General features: G+C 41.5%; 1 protein-coding gene across 1 annotated transcript in view; it reads right to left on the bottom strand.

Moving 5' to 3' along the window:
* ANKRD28 (ankyrin repeat domain 28) overlaps positions 1-15,880 on the bottom strand; it is a 228,353-nt gene extending 212,473 nt beyond the window's left edge. The window contains exon 1 of the mRNA XM_077811314.1: positions 15,752-15,880. Within this exon, the coding sequence (XP_077667440.1) occupies positions 15,752-15,778 (27 nt within the window). The 5' untranslated portion in view covers positions 15,779-15,880. The remainder of the gene's footprint in view (positions 1-15,751) is intronic.
* Between the last annotated feature and the right edge of the window lie 754 nt (positions 15,881-16,634).

Raw genomic sequence — 16,634 nt, 5'->3', positions numbered from 1 at the left:
CCTGAATAAATATGTGGGCACAGTTGGCAACGGGCTTTGTTGCAAGAACAGGTTCCCGGGTTAGTGGTTCTGTTGTGTGGTGTGTGGTTGCTGGTGAGTATTTGCTTCAGGTTGGGGGGCTGTCTGTAAGCAAGGACTAGCCTGTCTCCCAAGATCTGAGAGAGTGATGGGTCTTCCTTCAGGATAGGTTGTAGATCCTTGATGATGCGTTGGAGAGGTTTTAGTTGGGGGCTGAAGGTGACGGCTAGTGGCGTTCTGTTATTTTCTTTGTTGGGCCTGTCCTGTAGTAGGTGACTTCTGGGTACTCTTCTGGCTTTGTCAATTTGTTTCTTCACTTCAGCAGGTGGGTACTGTAGTGATCTTGTAGGTTTGTGTCTGTCTGAGGGGTTGGAGCAGATGTGATTGTATCGTAGAGGTTGGCTGTAGACAATGGATCGTGTGGTGTGGTCTGGATGAAAGCTGGAGGCATATAGGTCGGCATAGCGGTCAGTAGGTTTCCGGTATAGGATGGTGGTTATGTGACCATCGGTTATTAGAGATTAAGTGTTTCTCAATAAATTCAACATAGTTTATTAGTAATTTAGTTGCATGGGAAAAGATAAGACACTACATTCCAAGGAATTCTGAAACCTTTGGATTTCCTTAAATCTATAAACTCAAGTAGTTCTGAAATATAGGTCATCTAGACTTAAAAACCTTACACGTAGAACAGAGACAAACATTAACACTCACGCAAATTAGTCCTCCATATATACACTGGCAGATTTGTATTATCGCTGCATTAGGCAACCACTGATCAACATTTCCCTCAAAAAGCCTTTTAGAAGGATATAAAAAACATCTAGACATTATGGACTCTGAAACCTTGACTGGACACAATGCACCATTGTATGCACTGAGATTAAAACAAAACTTCCTCCAGCTGATCTAGAAACATACAGTAACTCTTCACTTAAAATCTTTCCGGTTAACATTGTTTTGTTGTTACGTTGCTGATCAATTAGGGAACATGCCCGTTTAAAGTTGTGCAATGCTCCCTTATAACATCGTTTGGCAGCCATCTGCTTTGTCCACTGCTTGCAGGAAGAGCTGCCCATTGCAGCTAACTGGTGGGGGCTTGGAACCAGGGTGGACTGGCAGCCCCCGCCCCCCCCCATCAGCTCCCCGTTCCCCTAAGTTCCCTGGGTGGCAGCTGCCCAGCAGGCTATCAATTGCCCGCAGTTCAGCTGTCCCTCCCACCACTGCCATGTGCTGCTTCTGTCCTCTCCCTTGGAGCTGCTCCCCAGAGCCTCCTGCTTGTTGTGGGGTCAGTGTACTTAAAGGAGCAATGCGCCTCTCTCTCTCACTCACACACACTGTGTGTCTCTGTCTGCCATGCTGTCTCCCCTCCCTCCATTTATGCTGCCTTGTAGAGTGTGAGGCTACGTTAATGAGTTAACCCTTGAAGGCTCAGCCAATTGCTAGATCATCATGTAGCAGTAAGGCATTCCCTGGGAAATATCCCATCCTCTGACTTCACCACCTCAACCAAGCTTCACAATTTCTCTGGAACCTAAGGCCCCCCAGCCCTCATTTACATTAATTCTTATGGGGAAATTGGATTCACTTAATATCATTTCACTTAAAGTCGCAATCATAACTACAACGTTAAGCAAGAAGTTACTATACTGTAGACCAAATTCTGTCCTCGGTTACATCCATGAAATTCCATTTAAATCAAAAGTGATTTGCTTCAATTAAATCACATCTCTGAAACCTAGGGCAGAATTTAGCTCCTAGATGCACAAGTGAGAGAGAGAGAGTGAGCTCTTACAGCCATATAAATAAAAAGAAAACAAATAAAGAAGTGGAACCACTACACATTGAGGATGGGGTAGAGATTAAAGATATTCTAGGTTTGGCCCAACACCTAAATGAATACTTTGCCTCTGTTTTTAATAAGAGTAACGAGGAACTTGGTGGCAGTGGCAGGGTGGCTAATGGAAACAAGGATATGGAAGTAAAAATTATAGGGTTCCCAACCCTCCAGGATTGGCCTGGAGTCTCCCAGCATCCATCTCCCAGTGACTACTGAAAGCAATCCAGGAGATTTTAATAGGATATTTTAAGAAAACGACATTATGTCATGTTGGAGGGGAGGAATCTCCCAGAATAGCTTTAGTCAGAGTTGGCAACCCAAAGAAATTACTACATTCAACATGGAAACCAAAATCATGGGACCAAATCAGGTGCCCCAGATAATCATCTTCCAAGAATACTAAAGGAATTGGCACATGAAATTGCAATTCCAATAGCAAGATTTTTTAATGAATCCTTAAACTCAGAGGTCACACCCTAAATGACTGAAAAATTGCTGATATAAAAAAAGGAAAAAATCTGACCCAGGCAACTACAGGCCTGTTAGATTTACTTCAATTGTACACAAGCTCTTAGAGCAAATTTTGAAAGAGAAAGTAATTAAATACATGGAGGTAAAGAGTAACTGGGATAACAAAATATGGCTTACAAAAGGTAGATTTTGCCAGAACAACATGATCTTTCTTTAACTAGATAACCAATTTTTTAGATAAAGTAAATACAGTAGACCTAATCTACCTTGATTTCAGTAAAGCATCAAATATTGTTCCACCTAGGTCTTGAAATTACTAGTTAAATTGGAGAAGGGGATTAATCCAAAAGTGGGTAAGGAAATGATTAAAAGGGGAGACTACAATAGGTCATATCGAAAGGTGAACTGTGCGGCTGAAGGGCGGTTACTAGTGGAGTTCCTGGAGGATTGGTCTTGGGCCCAATCTTATTTAACATTTGCATTAATGATCTTGGACAAAAAGTGGGAGTATGCTAATAAAATCTGCAGATGACACACAGTTGGGAAGTACTGCCAATACAGAGGAGGACCAGAGTATCATACAAGATGATCTGGATGACCTTGAAAAGTGGAGTAATAGAAATTGAATGAAATTGCAAAGTCATGCAATTAGGGACTAACACAATTTTCTGCTAAAACTGGAGATTTACCAGTTGGAAGCAAGAGAGGAGAGGAAAGACCTGGGTATACTGGTCAATCACAGGATGACTATGAGCCACCAGTGTGATACTATCATGAAAAAGGCTAATGCAATCCTAGGATGCATTAGGAGAGGCATTTCCAGTAGAGATAGGGAAGCACGGTGGATTTTATTTAAATCAAATTGACTTAAATCACTAGTCAGGAAGACTCAATTTAATCATGGATTTCTACATAAAAATGCATTCCTGTTGGTTGTTATAACTTTAATGCATATTCTTCACAAATCAGAGATAGATGTAGGTTTCATTTTTAGAAGGGACACACACTATATGTTTTTTAAGTGATTTATTTTGAAAACTATTCAGATTAGTTTTACAGCTATATCAGAAAATGAATGATTGTTTGGTTATTTCATTTACCAAAGATAACTGAAGCAGATATTTATGAAATCATTGAGAGGTGAACTATCTCCAATTCAACAGGTTAATCATTAATATTTGGAGGATTTTCTTGCCATACTGTATTAGCAGGAGAACATCACCAAACTGACATTTAACTAAAACAACATTCTGTATTCTGGATTATTTTTTCCCTTCAACAGAAAACATAATATTTTAACAAAACAAGCATACGAATTTTTGTATTTAAACATTCACATTTTTTAAAATCAGGTTGTTAAAATTATTTTTAACTAAATAAATGAAATTAAAAAAAATTAAATTGACTATCAGCCAGGTCAACATGAGAAACTTAAAATATTGGCTAATGCAGCTAACTCAGTTGTCTTCACCTTCACTTTCCTGTTTGTTCATAATCTGGAAAAGAAAAACAAGCTTTCCTGCTTTTTCAGGTCCCAAACGATTTCTCAATTTGGAATTAATTAGCCCAAAGGAAGAAAATATTCTTTCTACACTGGCTGAAGAAGCTACTGCTGTTAAAAGTGAGATTATCACTTCAACAGTCTCTGAATCCTAGTGCTTAAGTGACTTCCATCAGTTCACTTGTGTGGCTTTCTTTAAATCATCATCAGCAAACATTTATTTCTTGAATGGTTCACCCTTAGTTCTGAAGTTTATTATAGCTGCCGTTATGGAGAGATGATTGCTGGATGTCCATGTCATAGCCAACTCCTCTTCTTCAGAAGTTAAGGTTTGACTCTGGCACCGAGTATTGAGAATATTTGCAAGAAAATGACCTGGAGATGGTGCTTGTCCCATTCTTTTTTTAATGCTTGTAATTTAACTCTTTCATTGCATATTTCTCTTTTTAAGATCTCACTCCGTTCTTTCCAAATTTCAACAGCGTCAGCAACAAACCAGCTATTTCCCTGCATTTTGTTCGAGACTACAGAAATAGGCTTCAGGGTAACTCAGCATGTGTTCAACATTTCTCTTAAGCCCAATGTTGAGAACTTTTGTTGTGACAGTGCATCTATTTTTTCACGATTTTGTTCACAAACTGTCATCAATTAGGTCAGTACTCGATACAGTGCTCAAAACAGTCCACTACTGAGTTCCATCGCACGTCTTGTGGGAGAGTTAGCTTGGTTCCTCCCACTTTTTTCAGAGCAGCTGCTGCAAAGTGGTTGTTACAGAAGTATTTTGCAATTTCAACAACATTAGCCTTTATCTCTGGAACACTGAAATCTTTGGCTGGAAGGCAAATGAGCACTGCAACCGTATGTTATTAGCTTGGGACTCTCTTCACTCTCTATATAATAAATAATTATTTATTATTCTAAATAATTTCTTCTCATCTTAGATACATTTGCAGCATTGTCTGTGACCAAGCTACATACTAGACATTTAATTTTTTTTTTTCACAGTTTGTTATAGCTTTTACTGCTACTTCTTAGAAGTATTCTGCAGTGTGTGCATTTCCTGATGTATCAATTGTTTCTGTAGGGAAGACATTCCCTTCTGTTGTCACACAAGCACATACAACAGGAATATTGTGGACATTGCTCCACCCATCAAGACTCAGGTTAACAATTTTACCCTCTAGACCTTTCGCACACTGCTCAATTTCTCTTTCATACATGTTATCCTGTAATTCACCTGCGACATCTGCTCTGTTGGGTGGACTTTATCCTGGTCTTAATGACTGAACCATGTTAATAAAGTGAGGGTTCTCGATCATACAGAAAGGAGAGTTTGTTGCATAAACAAACAGGGCAATTTTTTTCATCAATTACCTCTTTTTGTAATCTGCTGGTTCTTACCACAAACTTATCTATGGTTGTTTCAGGATGATGGAGATTTTTTTTTCTTTTTGCTACAGGTGATATACTGTGGCAATGTGACATACATGATGTGACTGAAACACTATCATTGGCAGATAACTCTGAAACTATAGAAAATGATGGTGATCTTGAAAGTGGATAGTCTTTAGAATCCTGTATGTTGAGGATGGATTTTCCTAAACAAAATAAGACAATGCAGTTATTTAATTATTACCATACTACTCATTTAGTATTACTCATTGCATTTACTGACACTCAGTACTACTTTAAAGGTGAAATTGTAAAAGGAAGATCTGCCTATTTCAGCTATTTATTTTTTATCACAACTGCATCTAAAATGATAGTACCATACAGTAACAGCTATATTTTTTGCTCAAACATGAGACTCCAAGAACACTCCAGGAGGACGAAAGACAGTCCTTAAGAAAGAAGTATGATATAAAAAAAGTTTACCAACCTGAAGATCTTGCATGTTCAGACATGTTCCTTTCATTATCTTCAGTGCAGCTTCCCCCAGAGAAGGAACACCTCTCATGATGTTGTTTCATTCGGTCAACCAGGCCTTGCATTTCTTTGTTGCACTGTTTGCATTTTGCACGCATGCCTGTCTTACCCACAGGTGGAGGCACTTCATTAAAATATTCCCAAACTGGGTCTCTTTTACGGCCTGCTGATGTTATAGGTTTTCCCTTCTCGTGAGAGAATCATATGGTAGATCTCAAATCAATGAAGGCTACATTCAGAAAGACCTTAAGACTTCTGGAATATTGAGCTCAAACAGTCTCACTTTTGTGTCTACTGCCTCTCCCTCCCTTCTCACATTTATCTCCAGACTTCTTCTCCTTGTCCAGATCTATTCCGTCCCCAACAATATTCTATTCATTGAACTTTTTGAAACTTTGGACTTTTAGAGAAAGGTAAGGGATTGACTCGGTGTACACAAATTTGCAGAGGGACAATAGGGTTGAGGTCTGTTATTTCTCACCTCTATATATTATTTATTTCTTTTAAAACATTTTTTCCGTTAACAAGCATGTTATCTCTGGAGACACAAATCCACAGTTTGAGAACTGCAAAACTAAGCATCTCTGATGGTATCTTCTAGACTGAGCCCCATTGGGTAGATAGAAAGATTAACCTTAATAATCTACACAGAAGCCCCTGCAACCCCAGAAGACTGGGTCCCTAATACTTGAACTATTGAAACACATTTACAAAATTTTTCTTAAATATTACATGACTATATTGTCTCATACTATAGAATTAGAATTTATAATCCCTATTCCATGATGAGATCTTTGAGCTATAATGTATCTTAATTAAAACGATCTTCAGATAAAATGCTTTGAGGAAAAAACCTATCAAAAAATCCGATTTAAATTAAAAAAAATCCAATTAAAAAAATTAAAATCATTGATTTTTATCCACCCTGTAGGGAAGTGTTGTTCCCACTGTACAAATCACCATATCAGGCACTCATCTGAAATACTATGTGCAATTCTGGTCTCTGTTGCTTAAGAATGATGAATTCAAATTGGTACAGGTGCAGAGAAGTGCTACCAGGATGATCAAAAGAATGGAGAACCTGCCTTACAAAAGGAGACTTTGTTTAGCCTAACAAAATTAAGGCTCAGGGGAGATATGATGCTTTTTATAAGTACATCAGAGGAACACACACCAGGGAGGAAGAAGAATTATTTAAGTTAAGGGTTAATCTTGGCACAAGAACAAATGGATATAAACAGGCCATCAGCAAGTTTTGGCTTGAAATTAGACAAACATTTCTAACCATCAGAGGAGGGAAGTTCTGCAACAGCCTTCCAAAGGGAGCAGTGGGGGCTAAAAGCCTAACTGCTTTTAAGACTGAGCTTGATAAGTTTATGGAGGGCCCGGTATGATGAGGGTGCCTACAATGGCACATAGCCCATCCACAACTGCTATTTGCAAATATCTCCAAAACCGCCAGAGATGGGACACTCGATGCAGAAAGCTCTGAGTTACTACAGGGGATTATTTCCCAGGTCTCTGGCTGATGGGTCTCACCTACATAATCAGGGTGTAACTGATCACCATATTTGGAGTCAGGAAAGCATTTTCACCCAGGTCAAACTGGCAGAGACTCTGGATGAATTATGCTTTCCTCAGCCACATGGGGCCTAGATCACTTGCTGGTTTGAACTAGAGTGAATGGTAAATTCTCTAGAACTTGAAGTCTTTAACAAGATTTGAGGACTCCAGTAAATCAGACAGAGGTTATGGACCTATTGCAGGAGTGGATGGATGAGATTCTGTAATCTGTGATGTGAAGGAAATTAGACTAGATAATCTTGATAGTCCCCTCTGGCCTTGAAGTCTATGAGTCTTACAATATATGCAGTAGGATATCAGTTGCACTCAAAGATGAGGAGCTGCTTTATTTAGATTTACTTGCAGTTTTAATATGTCAAATAATTTAGTAGTATGATTTGTATTATACTATAAATTATTACGTGATCGTCCCCCTCTATTCGACATTGGTGAGGCCTCATCTGGAGTACTGTGTCCAGTTTTGGGCCCCACACTACAAGAAGGATGTGGAGAAATTGGAAAGAGTCCAGCCAAGGGCAACAAAAATGATTAGGGGTCTGGAACACATGACTTATGAGGAGAGGCTGAGGGAACTGGGATTGTTTAGTCTGCGGAAGAGAAGAATGAGGGGGGATTTGATAGCTGCTTTCAACTACCTGAGAGGTGGTTCCAGAGAGGATGGTTCTAGACTATTCTCAGTGGTAGAAGAGGACAGGACAAGGAGTAATGGTCTCAAGTTGCAGTGGGGGAGGTTTAGGTTGGATATTAGGAAAAACTTTTTCACTAGGAGGGTGGTGAAACACTGGAATGCGTTGCCTAGGGAGGTGGTGGAATCTCCTTCCTTAGAAGTTTTTAAGGTCAGGCTTGACAAAGCCCTGGCTGGGATGATTTAATTGGGGATGGGTCCTGCTTTTGAGCAGGGGGTTGGACTAGATGACCTCCTGAGGTCCCTTCCAACCCTGATATTCTATGATTCTATGTAAACACAACCACCATAAATAACTTTAAGTAGTTAGCCACTGTAACTAAGGCAGCTTCAGTCTCCCACTCAAGTTCCAGAAATAGGAAAGACAGAATAAAAGCAAGAGGAAAATAAAAGAAATATGGTAGAAAGAAGTTGGTAGGAACAAGAAAACAGATCATATCCAGTAGTAATTTGGCTTCACAAAATTCCAGTGGATTAGGAAAAAGACTGTGGCCAAATGTTGAAAGACATGAGAAAGTGGAAGATATACAAGAAGTGCAGTAGAAGAGTAGATGCATTTCTTTCCCAATGGTTCTTGGTCAACGAACAGACTAACAGAGTTTTGGGGACGTTAATATCCGTACAGGAAGGAGGGACTGTTTGCTAGTTCCAAGTTCACAGTGATTTGCAGACTCCAGCAGATACTGGCAATTTTTCTAGAAGCTTTTATGAAGTTAGCTCTTTATTGGCATGACAGGCACGGTTTGGTTCGCCTTATTTTGTTTCCAGATCCTTGGCTACTAACACACCTGCAAACCTTCAATTGGATCTGCACAAATGGACCCTTATGCCCTCACAGAGGTCAAAAGGATCTGCTCTTCAGATCAGAGTGGAAGCCCAGGGCTTTTGTTTAGGGTTTTTGTTCTCATCTGAAGAAAAGGTCTTGTTACCAAATCAGTGGCTCTCAAAATCCTCCCTCCCTCTTGTTGGGGTCCATTTACTCAAAGACAGCAAAGACCTGTGATACTAGGTACTCCTTAATAGCTTTATATTTAAGGACCATGGAGTGGAAGCAATCCTGAGCTCTGTGTACTGAGATGGATCAGCTGTCTCTTCCATAAAGGGAAAGGTTCTTTGAGCTACCTGAGCCCAGACATCATCTTGTCAATGCATATGGATTCTGAACCCAAGGGCACCAATTATCAGAAAGTCTGAAGAAAATACTAAGAAAGGAAAATATTTTGATGTCTAATGTAGTTTAGATGCAAGTTTTAAGTGTGGGGGGGTTGGGGTTGGTGGTGGTTGTTTTTTAAAGCAACCAAAAAAAGTTCCTAAGAGATTGGAAAGGAGGTTGTTATTGGGCTTGTTTGTTTTTGTTGCTGCTTGGTATTTTAGATGATTTTTTAACCCAACTGCAACCTCTTAAATCTAATACGGAAGAGACATGAATTCTCCAAAATTTGATATTTGCACAGGGTTTAAAGAGTGAAAACTGGTATTTCCATGCTCCCCTCTCACCCCAGAACAACAGCGGCTCTTCTCCCCCTCCCCCATCCCAATGGGGCAATTTATCTTCCTAGTCCAATAAGGATAGTTTGGATGTTAATCCTTTTCAGGATTCATGCCAAGAATAAAGTTTAACACTAGCAGTAATGAAAATAGCAACCATGTAAGCATTCAGTGTTCATGAGGACACTGCAAACATTTTTTTAACTGCCAAACAAATAAGATCCATCTTAGCTACGAGAAAGATAAATGAATAAAAAAAAAATCAGGACATGCACTTTCGAGGTAAGTGGTCAACCTAATAGCTTCATGCAGCCACTTCTAATTCTCTGCCTTATTCCATGAAGCAGAGTCTGACTTCTGGGAAATAATGCATCCTAAACATAGCCTAATGAGTAGTCCAACAGAAAAGTAAAATATGTTGGCAAGTATGCAGTGCACAGATGGCCTTCAATGGCCACTATCACAGGCCTTAACCTTCTCCCCTTACCTGGGGAAGAAAAAAAAAACAGCATGTGAACCATTTAAATATTGATGTCTTAATGGAGGATCCAGTCTTTAATAGTTATAGTGAAGCAGTGTTCAATGAGATTTGCCACAAATCTGTTGCTAGCCTGTTGCTAGAATAGAACGCAATGAGTGGCTATAGATTTTGATGGAAGAGGTCTCCAGGTTTCAGTAAAAAAAAAAAGTGTACTGAAATTAAGTGTACTAACAGGCATGTAACAGATTATTATGGAAAGTATGGTCTTGCAGGTCTTCTGAAATTAAAAATCATTTATCTACCTGTTTAGAATAAGCAATACTTGACAAAACATTCTGGTGCATGCATACAACCTTAATATTTAGAATTCTGTAAAATTTAGTTCATAGGACAAGTAAACTCTTGCTTCTTGCTCAATGTATCAAGGGTTTCCTAATACTTCTATGACTGAACTCTAAAGGAGACAAACACGATTTGGCTTTCAAGATACCAAATCAACAACTCAAAATATTCTCTCAGACAACTAAAAAGCTATGAGGATTAACAAAGAGGAAGTTTTATTCATTAATTGAGGCATATCAGAATGCAGAGAAAACTGCAACTACAAGTAAACTGCTTTTATTTAAAAAGTTAAAACAAATTTCTACTCTGATCAGCCACTCTACAGATATCAAGCATTACTGTATGCAGTGTGTGGTACTGTCACCTCCATTCCAAGTGAAGGGAAGGCAGATATGAATACCATGAAAATTGTTGGTAAGCCTTTCTGGAATAAGGCAGAACATGTGGCATCTGACACCAGGGTGATGGGCACAGTACAGAGCCAAAAAAAAAAGAACACTGGCTGGTGCCAGATGTGTTTAGGATGCCACCCAACAAGTTGCATGAAGTACCACATAAGTTTGTACAGTCAAGCAGCCTGGAACTAAGAAAGGACTCAATATACTGAAAGGATCTACTTTCCACAATGATTAGCAGATACTCTGCTATGCAAGTTAAACATCAGGTTGTTTTCTCATCATTTGCTTGGCTGTAATAGAAAAACATTTACACATTTCAAAAGTGCACTACATTTATCACATGCAGAATCTGAGCCTAAACTATTATATCTCTAGAACTGCTATGAACAAGGCATTTTGTACCAAATTCTGGCCCTATGAGACTCCACAGCCAAGTCAGCTAGAACTCCACAGCCCAGTTTGACTCCGTGGGTGAAATCCCCGCCTCCCACTGTAGTCAGTGGGAGTCTTGCCATTGACTTCAATGTGGCCAGGATTTCACCCTGTGAGTTCAACAAATATCCTGGTGGAGTGATTTCTGACCACAGGTGTTGCCATATTACACACTGGATGACTTCACAACCCTTTCCTCCTCCAAATGTGTCCTCAAAACCCACTTCTGCTGTAACTAATGGTAGCTAGGACAGTGGCCCAGAAACCCAAACCTAACATGTTTAAATGATAAGGAACAATAAAATTGTATGTGCTGATGGCTTATGTAACCTTATTACTGTTCCCTTCATCCTGTAACCCCCCTTTCTATTGTTTGTTCTGCTGGACAATAGAGTGACCGTTACACAGTTAACATACATCCTTTGTAGACAGTCTGAAAGCTTAACACAACTCAGGATTGTCATATGTGAAACTTAAATTAACCCCAAAAGAAATCAACCTAAGAAGAGCATCAGAAGTGCTCTGCAACATTTACACAATAGGCTGATGTCCAAAGAACCAAGTCACATTTCCAGCTCCATTGCCCACGGAAAGTTACCAATCTCTGCTGAACGAATGAGAATGACCTTGCATTTATCTAATATTTTATTAATTGGATTGTACAGCAATCACTTTGCCCACCAATGACGTGTAGCTATCACTGGAATAAAACACAGTATCTCTAACAGCACACAAATAACTTCAATATAGTATTCACTTTGTCTTATCAGAACAGTCTTCTGCCAGGATAAAGGAGAATTAACATCTCTTCTCTTATGAAGAGAGGCAAGGTTAGTTTTTTATTTTGTTTTGTTTTTTAAATGAGCAAAAGATTGGTGACCCCATTTTCACATCTCACTCAAGAGATACTATCTCCTCTAGCATAGTGCCCCTGATCTGGGGCACTGGTTCAGTGCTGACCTAGCAAGAAGAGTTCCACATTAGGATTAATGAAGAAAAGTTTCAACCCAAAAAAAGTTTAGACAATTTTTTTAGTATTTGTAGGAGGTGCAGATGTGATACTCCAGAAACTGAAATTCTCTATCCACAAAAGTTACAAGATTATCAACAGTACAAACATTCTGCCGTTCTACTACAAATATACCTGAGCCCCCTAAAGAAGGATCACTGATGGAGAACAAACTACATTATTCCTTACTCTAAGTTTTTCAATCCTTAATTTCTGTTAAAGTTGACAAGAGTATTAATATGCATTAACTAAACTAGACAGATGTCTAATAGAAACTAGACTGAAATAAATGGGTTTCTCAAAGAACAAAGTACAGACATACACCAACTAACGACTTGACCCAACACCCACTGAAGTTAACAGAATTGCCATTGATTTTAATGAATGCTAGAGCAGACCTTTAGTTTGACTGCTACTAACAGGACTAGTCAGGCTATTCAGTTCTTCACTATAGGTACCTATTGCCAGCACTATGATCTATGTAGTTCCACTAGCATATTATTAATTTGACTGAATAAAGCTAGTACTTTCACAAGGAAGAGTACTTACAAGAATCATAAAACTTATCACAATAACTTCATATATAACAGATTTAACTATAACCACAATTTACAGTTACTGAATGCTGGAGTTTACAGCTTGGCAGCAAATACTAGAAATGATGCAGCATTTGACACTTCTATTAATATGGTACCCTAGAATAACTGCTTCCTCCAAACACTATCCCCCCAAAAATATGCGTTAATTTTCAGGTGGGGCTGGTCAATACCAATTTAAAACAAAAAACTTAACATACTTTAATGGGGCACCTAACTCGTAGAGCATCACAAATTCTAAATGAGGCACATGAGATGCTATCACAGCAGATCACTGAGACCAATCCAAAAGATGGCTATTTGAGTAGCAAGGTGAGAGCAGCATGCCACCAGCTGGGAAGAGAGCAAGATCTTTCATCTCAAAAATCTTCATTTTGTTAAGTAGCAGTGTATCCAAAGGTTATTCTTACTATAAAGAGAAAAATAAATTTCCATTATTTAACAATTATACACACAACTCACTAAATGGGCTTAAAAATTACACGCCATAGCAACGCAGAACATCTTCCAAGTTTTCACACGATTTCAATGACAGCTGGCATTCAATTATCAACAAACACTACACAACTCCAACTATTAATATATCTTTTTAATAACGTATTTTCTTCAAAAGATGCTTCTATCCCTCACTCTTTGGAAATGAAAGTACACTTTCATACCAAAATATCTATACAAACTGACATTCCTATAAATGTTTAATTTCTCCAAATTAATTATTCTTTGTATTGTGGTAGTACCCAGAGGCCAAGCTCCAACCACACTGCTATTTTTTCCTGCTGCACAGTAATGAAATTCAAAGAGATAATTTACATGCTATTGCACGGATATGATTATTACTCCAGAAATTATTTCATACTTAGGGCCCTACCAAATTCATGGTCCATTTTGGTCAATTTCATGGACAGAGAATTTTAAAAATGGTAAATTTCATGATTTCACCCATTTAAATCTGAAATTTCAGTGTTGTAATTGTAGGGGTCCTGACGCAAAAAGGAGTTATGGGGGGGTCACATGCTTATTGGAGGGCGGGTGCAGTACTGCTACTCTTACTTCTGCGTTGCTACTGCTGGCGCTGCCTTCAGAGCTGAACAGCTGGAGAGTGGCAGCTGCTGGCCAGGAGCCCAACTCTGAAGGCAGAGCCACTGCCAGCAACAGCATAGAAGTAAGGGTACCATGGTATGCCGCCCAGCTCTGAAGTCAGCACAGAAGTAAGGGTGGCAATACCAAGACTCCTTAAAGTAACCTTGTGTCCCTCCTGCAACTCCCTTTTGGGTCAGAACCCCCACTTTGAGAAACACTGGTCTCCCCCCATGAAATCTGTATAGGATAAAAATCACACAAAAGACCAGATTTCACGTTCCGTGAGGTGTTTTTCATGGCCAAGAATTTAGTAGGGCCCTATTCATTCTGTACCTGTACACCTGACAGCTTGGAATCTCTAGTATGAAGTACTTATATGTCATATAAATGCGAACAAATCAGCCTCCTCTTCTTTGCTTAGTTAGAAGAAATCAATATAAAGTGATCATAAAATTAAAGCCCAAAATAACTATTGTGAATATTAAATGTATTTGGGGTCTTATAAGACTTACTAATTAAATTTCAGGTCTTCCATTAAATCTGAGTTTTTGTTAATTTACTGACAACAATCAAGACAATTATTTATAATTCAGTAGCCACCGTCCCATCTTGCTAGGCATTGTACAAGTAAACACACAGAGGGCCCCTGCCTGAAAGAGCTTACAATCTAAGTGTAAAACATGATGCACATGGATACAAATATACAGAGAGCGCAATGTAATGAGGAGATACTGGTTAGCATGATAAGCAGTGGTCCACAGCACATCACATCAGCTGCTTCACCACTGCCAACTATTTTTGTAGGCATCACAGCAAATTGTTTTAAGGTGGACAATATAATTGGCTTTGTGGATTTTTATTGAGATGGCTGATGCACAAAGGGCAGCATGGTAGAAAGCACAAACATCCTAAATCAAAACTGGCACTATTGGCAGAACATAGGTGGGAAGTCAGCATCTTCCTACTGTGTAAAAAAAGAGAGGTAAGCCAGAGAGGGCCTTAGAAATGAAGACAAGTAGTTTGTGTTTGATGGGGTGGAGAAGAGAGAGCCAGCAAACCGACACAAAGGTCTGTAATGCAGTCAAAGCAACAAACCAGGAAAGTTATCTTTGTAGCAGCATTTTAACTGGGTACATGGAACACAATGAAATTTGTCAAGGCCAGCAAGGAGGAGTTCGCAGAAGTCAAGGCATGAAATGAAGGCCTGAACCAGGAGCTTTAGCTGTACAGCTGGAGAAGACAGACTAAGATTTAGACACAGAACCAGACCAATGTCAATGCTCACCACTAACATAGTACCTTCCTTCTCCAAAGGATTTTACAAAAACTGAATGGTTCGGATGATCAGGAATACAACCACGCCATTAAAGCAGGGCGGACTTCCAGCGTCAGAGACACTAGAACTGGAGAAAGCAAGGCGGGTATCTTTTTAAAGTGATCATGGTGAAAGGCAGTCACATGTCGGCGTGTTATTTAACCCCTTTAGTCACTCTCACACCTCAGAGGGTGGCCAGCGGGCGTGTGGCCGGGAACGAGGGCGGCTGGGCATGTGGGCGGGCAAGGGCAGACACCGCGGTCACCTGTTCGGCCCGGGCCGGTTACCCGGGAGAAGCCGGGGGGCGGGGACAGGCAGCGCCGAGCCCGCCCGCCCCCCTCACAAACACGCCGCAGGGTAACAAGAGATTCGCCCGCACCGAGCACATGGGCCCCCAGCCCCCTGCCCAGCACGGAGCGGCAGGCACTGAGCCCGACCGCGCACACGGGGCCCGGCAGCCCCCTCCCCCCCCGCAGCCACGGGGCCTCCCCCGGAGCCTGTCACACACGCAGGGTGCGCGCCCGGGCCGGGAATGAAGGAGGGAGGGAGGCAGGCAGGCGCCGCTTCACCGCCCTTCGCACCCACCTGCTCGCGGAGTTTAAGGAAAACCATGGCGAGGCCGCCACACCGACCAGCCGCCGCCTCCGGCCGCCAACTGACTCCGGCTGCCCCGCCTCTTCCCAGGGGCCGATCAGCCCGTGCACAGGCTCCGCACCGGGCGCCGAGGGGGAAGCCGTGAGCCCTGAGGAAACGCGCGCGCGGGGATGAGGAGGGGGAAGTCCCCCTCCTGCCCCGCCCCCTTCTGCCCCGCCCCCGCGTCGTTCTCAGAGGCAGCTTCCGGAATTAGACTCGGGCGGCTGCAAAGCAGCTCCCCAGCCACCCCCCCGGCCCGCCACTCACCATCAAGGGCGGTGCTTATTGGGCCAGGAGCAGGGGTTGGGGCGGAGTAAGAGTAGACCCGATTGGCCGGGCAGGGAGAGCTAGCGTGTGATTGGCGAGGAGCAGCAGCGGGGGTGGGCGAGGCAGGTTCGGGGCACAGGGCGGGAGGCGAAGATAGGGAGGTGGGCAGGAGAGAGGGTGACGGGCGTGAGGGGGGGGCTGAGCCTGTATCAAGAACTGCAATTATCCCCCCCCCACTTCTGCCCCTCCACCGCCTGGGGAGAAAACCCCGAAGGCGCCGGGATGGTCACTGCTGCCACCAAATGCGGGTTCATCTCCCTCCCCCAAAGCAGCGACTCGCGGGGGAACCAGGACCCAGCCTCCGGTGCCCCAGTGACCTTCAGCTCCTGTACTAGCCCGTCTGGCGCCTCGCAGGGGAGCGGGTTATCATTAGGGTGACCATACGTCCCATTTGGGCTGACAGTCCCCTTTTTTAAACCCTGTCCCAGACGTCATGACTTTTTTTTTTTTTTTCCTTTTTGGCAAGAATGGCCATTTGTCCCCTTTGCTCTTGCCAGTTGCACGTTGC

The sequence above is a fragment of the Eretmochelys imbricata genome, chromosome 2 (genome assembly GCF_965152235.1).
Source record: "Eretmochelys imbricata isolate rEreImb1 chromosome 2, rEreImb1.hap1, whole genome shotgun sequence".
Taxonomy (NCBI): domain Eukaryota; kingdom Metazoa; phylum Chordata; order Testudines; family Cheloniidae; genus Eretmochelys; species Eretmochelys imbricata.
This window is presented reverse-complemented; position numbering and strand designations above follow the sequence as displayed.